Source organism: Cibotium barometz, chromosome 57, assembly GCF_041138505.1.
Source record: "Cibotium barometz isolate CiBa-2024 chromosome 57, ASM4113850v1, whole genome shotgun sequence".
NCBI classification, from domain to species: Eukaryota; Viridiplantae; Streptophyta; class Polypodiopsida; order Cyatheales; family Cibotiaceae; genus Cibotium; species Cibotium barometz.
Window position 1 is genome coordinate 8765140 of NC_141102.1, and position 8312 is coordinate 8773451.

The window sequence follows — 8312 nt, forward strand, 5'->3', positions numbered from 1 at the left end:
TAACCAACTTTCTTTTCTTCTTGTTTGGGAGGGAAAGTGACTTCTTCAACTTTTATATTATCTGCCTTTTATTTCCTTTTCAATGCTGGGGGAATCACGAGGATCTCAAAGGCTTTCTTATCCCTCATTTGCAAAGGAATGAAGAAATTTGTCAAACCTATACCTCACCCTGCTTACAAGTGTCATGTCTCTATCCACCATCAAAGTGACTCTTCTTGCATGGGAAGCACATATGAAGCTATCATTCATAAAGTCTATAAGAAAGTATTCACAAGCTTCTTGTACACATGCCATTGCACTGCTCTGCCATCTATAATGTCCTTGCCCTTTGATACTGTCACTTATTGTTCTTACAATTCTTAGGAATGGTGCCCTAGGGATGAGCAAATGTATAGACTCTTGTCCTTGCCTTATCTCAGCAACAACAAACAAATAATTTCTTTTGTCTCTGAAGAAAAGTTCTTGCCTTAGATATATTAGTTCTACAACACCATATTAGATAATTTGGGAAAAATCCCATTCCCATTTGAAAAATGGGAGCATGGTGAACTTGTCCAAAAGTTTGTCAAAACCCTCTCATGTGACATATCATCGGAAAGATCTTAAAGAGTAGAATCTAAATCTATGATCTCCGACAAATTTGGAGTTAGTATGTTTAAGATATATCCAAAACTATATGGAGTAATTGATTCCCAAAATGTGAGATTTTTCCCAAATTACCTAATATTGACTTCTACCCTTTTGGTTTCTTCTCTAATGGTTGCTTAGATGTTGCCTGAGCTTCAGTTTGAGGCTCTGGCCCTAGCTCTAGCTTCAGTTCTACCCTTTTAGAAGGGAGGGATCTGGGTAAACCATCCTCACAGTTTGCTTTGTAGTACGAGCCATACTTTCACGAAGCGATAGTGATAAATAAAACAAGATGATGACGTCAATCACGCCGTCGACAGAAAGAATCAGTCCACAGGGAGCGATGAAGCAAATCCAACCCTTCGAGAAGAGCTGGATTCGTGCCGTCAAAGGAATCAGGCGGCGCAGGACAAGGCATGCGAGGAGCCGGAGTGCTGTCCACCATGGAGTAATAAGAAAAATTTAAGCCTGACAGAAGAGTAGACTCGCGCTATCAAAGGAATTGGGCGACAAGGCGGGCGACGAGCCGGAGCACTGTCCACGAAGCGATGAGGAAAATCCAAGCCTAACGGAAGAGTAGACTTGCGCAATCGACAGAATCGAGCGGGGAGAAGAAGATAAAAGAATTCACCCTACACAAAGACGTCGCGTTCCGCCCACGAAGCGATAGAGATAATCTGGTGATAGACAATCCTCAGAATCGCGTCATAGAGGGAGAGTCGATGCTGCAACCGTCCACGGAGCGAAAGGAAAAGTTCAAAAATAATGAAAATAATTCTCACGCCGCCGTTAATGGTACTTGACAAAAAAATGAATATTTTCTCCTTTTTATAGAATGCGATGTCATCATTACGAGGATGACGTAAGTCCTACATGTGGCTCTCTGGTGATGATGTCAGCCCTACATGTGACACAACAGCACACTTCGGTGACGTCAGCCCTTCACTTCCGTCTACATGGATGACGTTAGCCCTACTAATATCTATATATAGTCGTGCCTTGTTTAAATTTTAATTTTTTACATTTCGGTCCCCCTTCCTTGCGCTATAGATTGGTTTCGGTCCCCCTTCACTCGCGCCTTCAGTTCACCGTGCGATTAGCAATTTCGCTTCTAATTAGTTGTTCATCCTTGCGCCATGGCTAGCAATTCAAGCATGGAGCAGGTGGTTCACTACTATGATCCTTTGGAAGATGTAGAGACACTTGAAGAGGTAACAAATTTGCTGCATTGCAGCCGCCCCTCTCAACACCCCCTCATCTGCCACTTTTCAGATAAGGCAACTTTCCTCAACTCCCCCTTTGGCAGTGTCCTTAGCTCTTCTCCCTCCCCCATGTGCAGACTTACAGCAGCACCCTTCTCTCCTTCAGCAAAACGTTTTTGTTTAAGGACATCTCACAAATTCTCCCCCCCCATTTGCATTGACTTCAACAAGAGGTTTTGGCCTTAGAGAGGGTTCATGCATTGTGGTCTTTTGCTCATACGGTGAGCAAACGATCTCGGAATTGAGATCTGACTGGAGCATTTTAACCACGACAGCGAGCCCTACAAGGTGACGTCCAAGATGGCCCCATCCCAAAAATGCTAGAATATTGCCTCGGAAGGAGCACGCAACAATGAGATTAGAGAAGATGCTCCTAATGCGGCCCCAACCCTCCCGTTACAAGCTCCTCAAGGAAATGGTGGCCAGGTTAGCTAGGTTATCTTTTAAAGAAGAGTTTTTTTTTCTTTCTTTAATATTAATGTTAATAAATGTATCTTTTCATTTTTAAAAAATAAAATAAAATTGTATGAAGCTACGATTTGAAGTGATGCTGTATTCAATGAATTGTATTGAAATTGTTATCTTTAAGAGAAAGAGTGCAAGTTTTTCCTGGCTTCGACGCTAACTCCGTTCCGTGCTTGTGTAGTAGCTGGACGGCGTCGTCTAGCAAAGCTCGGGAATGGCCCAAGGTATCCCTCATACCATTGGGAGAATAAGGTTCGCCGCGATTGAGGCGAGAGATTATGATGCTGTCTAGTTCTGAGGGCCCAGGCTAGTGCGGTAAATAAGCCCACCCTAGTGCGCAGACATCCCTCTGAGGGGGGTGGGAGGATCGATCGACGGAGCCTGAGAGGGCGACAGGCCGGCTTGAGTCCTCGCCAAGTAGCGGCCGACGATGAGGTGTATGGTCCCGTAGGGTTTTGCCCAGCATGTAGAGGCTTCCTTCATGAGTGGAGTATCCCTTGATTAGATTCTTCTCTTTCTCTAAATTTCCACCTAAAGATTTACGGCTAAGTGCATCTGCTACACATTATCTTTCCCAGGGCAGAATTTGATGTCGAAGTCATATTCTTGTAGAATTTCAATCAATCTCCTTTGCAAGGGAGCTTGAACTTTGAGAGTTTTAAGTTTTTTGCCTTGCTAGAGTTTTTGGATTACCTTGGGTTTATTTTTTCTGCGAGCTTTCTATCGCAAGCTTTTCTTGCAATCTGCATAAATTGCGAGCTTTTATGAATACATGTCATCACCATAATAGTCATATATCATGGTGGGGAGCTTCACAACATTAAATTTTATTACATCAACACACATAGGAGCTTCACAAGTATGAGACTTGAAACTTGATCATAGTCCCTCAAACAGAAACCATGGACAACCCATTGGAGAAACGATTTTCATGGTTTCCACATTAACATGTCAAGTCGTCTCACTACACCTCTAAGTGTTAACTCGTGTAAATAGTCATCAAAGTTTTGTGAGCTTATACATAACATGTACAATACCACCCTTCCACATATATAGCTTGTATACATGATACCCTTTCACAAATATAACACCAACTTGAAGCATTAAGACAGGGATGGATCACATGGAAGATCCTAAAGAAGAGAGTGAGCAATATGCTCATCGTCTTCAATGCAAATACAAAGCCTTAGCATTTCCTTGCAAAGTCTCCCCAAACCCCCACTGTTGGTGGACAGCCAAAAAAGAGATCTATAATTGTATCTCTAGGGTCCATGAAAGTGACGAGTAACCATCTATGGAAACATATGAAAGCCTTGTGTTAAGTGTCCCTTCGAATCCAAAATAAATTCTTATTTGTGAATTTGACCTTAAAGATTACACTTAGATTAAATTGCAAAAATGCAACAATAAAAATTGCTCATGGAAAGAATTGCACATTCTTTCCACAAATAATAATGCAATAATAGAATGTAGGAAGGAAATCTTGAATTAATGAAAAAATCTACAATTCTTTTCACAAATAATAATACAATAATAGAATGTAAGAACTCTTGAATTAATGAAAAAATCGACAAGCTAACATACTCAAAACTCATATAAACTCAACATTGATGATTTGACCCTGAACTTGTAAATATATCACAACCTTATGATTTGCTCCTTAAACTTATATCACAAAACTTTAACTTTTAATACAATTACCATATCAAACCTATGGTGACAAAGGCAATTGTGTCATGATATGTTTCTCTTATTAGCACTCTTATAATAGCATTTACATTTTTAACTTATAGAAAGTAAAAAATAACACCCATCATGAAAATTTCTACATACTTCATAAACCAAGGGCATTCCGTGTCTATACATAATACACCATAGACAAGAAGAGCACTCACTCTCTATACATAAGACACCATACTATACAAGAAGAGAGCTCTCTCTCTCTCTCTCTCTCTCTCTCTCTCTCCATAAAAAGCATTCGAGCATATATAATTAAAAGCCTCTCTCTCTCTCTCTCTCTCTCTCTCTCTCTCTCTCTCGTACACACACATGCACAATCTGATGGAGGCTCAACATCGATGCAAGACTTACAACTTACAAGTGTGACAAGTATTTGAAGAGGAAATAAAATTACAACAATTGATCTGGACTCTACATATCATCATCATGAAAGCTCTATGCACAAGCTTACAATCAAAAGGGTTTTCAATAATTGTGTAGGTGTAAATAATAACACAACACACCAAAAACCAAAAACCCAAAGTCCCAAAGATCTATATGTAACTATAAGCTAGACCAACCAAACTACCAAACTCATCATCAAAACTCTTGCTTGAATAATCTTAAACATCCCAAGCCTAGATTCTCTCTCTCTCTCTCTCTCTCTCTCTCTCTCTCTCAGTAGCCAATCATTCTCACATCGCTCGCTTCCACCTCGTCCTCTAACAACACAGGCTTCAATGCAGCATTGCTTTCCTCATCAGAAACCATACTGTTCTCCACATTAACCAGCCCTTGATCTAAAGAACCAGCTTGATCAGATAGCATATGGGATTGATACACAGTCTTCATCTCCTTACTTTCTTCGTCCAACCACATTAGCGTCCCTTCGCTCACCTTGACATGGCTTGCAGGCACTCCATTGTGATTTGTCATTGCTGCAAGCTGCCCAATATCCAGCTGAAGAATGCTAGATTGCCCATTATTGATACCATTATCATTAAATTGCCTGATTCTATCTCCCATCGAGTGCCCATCGGCATTGAATTGCCCTCCACTGACTGCATCAACCATAGCGTTCCCGCCACCATTGCCGTCCACCATGTCATCTGACCATTGCTCTTGTGGGCACTGCTCTCCTGCTTGCTGCTGCAATTCTTGAGATGAAGACGAGCCCGAATACGTGGCGGCGAAGTGAGGATCAGGCTGTAAGCTCACAGCTTGTCGCCATGTCATGTTTGACAGCATATGAGGCTCCACAAGCTCATGCAGCTTGGATTTTAATAATGCAGGATGCATAGCATGGGATAGAATATGAGGCTCCAGGAGCTCTTGTACCTTGGACTTTGATGAAGAACTGGGGTTTATTGTATTGGATTCAAAAGCCACATCACTAGACAGTGGCAGCATTGGGTTTGCACTTAAGTAGAAGTTGCTTGCAAGATGGCTAGCAGACGGTACACCTTCGGAAGGCGGTAGTGGTGGGGGAGCGGGTGGTATAACTTTCTGATCATCCATAAAAGGCAAGCTTAGCAAGGGGATCTGGTTAATTAATCCATGATGATAAGACGGTGGGTTTTGGCTAATCAACCCATTGAAGGATGAAGGGTTTTCTGCTTGATTAAAAGTAAGATTACCAACCAGCTGCTGAAAGGGGCCCTGAGAGGACATCATAAGCTCATGATTAAGAGCACATGAGCTCAAAACATCAAGCTCTCCAATAGGATTATTGCCTAATAAGCTTGTAGACCCGAGGTTATTATTGTCGGCTAATGGGGCCCTTTGATCAATCGCATTACCAAACCCTTGGAGGACCTCTTGTTGTTGTTGGGAGAGAAATGACATCTTGTCATACACCTCTCTTGTTCTCTCGAGCACCATGTCAGCAAGCTGCCTCAAATCATCAACACCATAGCCGTTGAGCCGATCATCCCACAGAAAGTAAGCGCGCTCGTTCTCGAGGTTGCGGTTCTGCTCGACTTTCAGCTTCAGCTCGGTTTTAAGCTTCTTGATCTGCTGTTCCAAGAGGCTGGTGTTGTCGAGCTTCTTCTTATCTTGCTCTTCTTTACTGAGGCTACGGTATTTGTTGATGACGTGGGCGACGCCGGGGAGTCCCCAGCTGTAAGGGGCAGTAGAAAGCTTACCTGCCTGTGGGCTAAAGCAGATCATGCAAACCTCGACGCCACACAGGATGGCCAGCTCTTCCACTTTCTTCTTCAAACCCTTCTTCCTCTTTGTAAAGGTTACATGTCTGGATGCATCACTCTTTATCCAAGTTATGGGTATCTTCGCCCTCCCCATCTCTGTATTGAAATCAATTACAATCCAAAAACCATAATTTTATCTTACAACTGGTCAGATAGCCTTAAATCATCAATGTGATTAATTTGGAAGCATAATCCAATTGGGTAGTAAGAAAACTTGGATCTTTTTTTCTCATACACACACACACACACACACACACACACACACACACACACACATATATACACATATATGTGTGTGTATATATATATATATATTATATTATATATACACATATATGTGTGTGTGTATATATAATACACACACACATATATGTGTGTGTGTGTGTATATATTACACACACACACACATATATATATATAATTGTCAATGTCCTCTTTTGATCAGTCTACCTATATATATACATCATGTGTGTGTGCACACCATAGATATACATGCATACATCGTGTGTGTTATGTATGTGCATGAATATATATAAGCATACCACCACACACACATTATATATTATATAGATATATCTGTATGTGTGTGAACATACATGTATATAAAAAATAAATAAATGAGTATATATATGTATATGTATGTCTACGCATGCACATGTATATTTGTATACACATATACATGCATATATATATATATGTGTGAATAAATATACACATATATACATACATACATTCGTACACACACGTGTATATATGTGTGTGTGTGTGTGTGTGTGTGTGTGTACACACACATATTGTGTGTGTGCTATGATATTTGATTATTATGAGCTGCATGCGAGACCTCAACACAAAAAACAACCAACTAGAAAATTTTATAAACACAATAAATTGAACATTTGAACGATCCAACAAGGGACCCTCCACTAAACCTATCCTTGCAGACTGCATGAAATAATTAACAACCATCTAAATCTGGTTTTCTTTTTAAATTAACGATTAAGCAGAGCAAGCAATAATAATACAAAAAAAATTCATTGTAGATGCAACAGCAAGTATACATGCAGTATATTTATGATGGAAGGCAGCAAAAATGAAGTTTTTTTTTTTAAAGGTGGTATTTCTGTGCAGCAAAGCTATTATAAGAAAGAAAAAAAAAAAGCAGCTAAGAAGGTACCCGTAATGATAGGTTATGGATAATTAATCAGAGTAGAAACTTACTCTTAATCAACACCATGAAGATGGAATGTGCAGAAAGCTCGGGGGAAACTATAGAATGAAAAGGAAGCTGGTGCGGCGGACTTGCTAATTAACGTGATTAAGAGCAGACGACGACGACGATCATGATAAAACATAAGGCTGGGGGTGTCGGAATAAATTAGGCTAGCATCGCACGCGCCGCTCGTGTGTGTGTGTCTCTGCGTGCGTGTGCGTGTGCGTGTGCGTGCGTGCGTGCGTGTGTAGCGAGTTAGGTGGTGCTTTCCAAATTAGGGGCTCGCAAAATGGGCGACGGCTCCAGCCACGTACCCTTCACTAACCACCCCATTAGCCTCTTATTATGCTAATCACCTCCCTCCATTAGCCTCTAATTATGCTTTCCCATACCTAATCACCTCGCTTTATGTCCCTCTCTTTATTTAATCTCACCTTTAATGTGAAATTTATAGATCCTCCTAACCTAAGACCACACAACTAACTACCGTAGTGATTTTTTTAAAAAAGTATACAAGATAGCATTAGCTCCATCACTCCGCATGTAGCACCCTGGGTAGGTTTTTGGTTTTGGACGGGCACCCTTGCCCTTCAGATTCGACGAGTTCGGTGAAATATATCAGGTTTTTTTTGTATCTGAGCGTATTTTTTGATGAGCATTGCAAGTATTTTACGGCCAAAATGCTCAAAAGCGGGCGTGACACCCGTCAAAAAACAACTATAGTAGCACGTTACCATGATATTCCATCATTGAAAAGTATGAGAGCCAAAAATATTTAGTTGAAAAAACCATTAATTGAACCAATATATATAGAGAGTAGAA

General features: G+C 40.7%; 1 protein-coding gene across 1 annotated transcript; it reads right to left on the reverse strand.

Annotated features, from left to right (window-relative positions):
• Positions 1–4552: 4552 nt before the first annotated feature.
• Positions 4553–7703, reverse strand: LOC147606389 (uncharacterized). Its single transcript, XM_086791707.1, has 2 exons — positions 7499–7703; positions 4553–6376 (listed from the first exon to the last, which is right to left on the reverse strand). Exons 1-2 carry the CDS (start codon positions 7512–7514, stop codon positions 4752–4754), a joined length of 1641 nt encoding a protein of 546 aa, XP_086647833.1. The 5' UTR covers positions 7515–7703; the 3' UTR covers positions 4553–4751.
• Between the last annotated feature and the right edge of the window lie 609 nt (positions 7704–8312).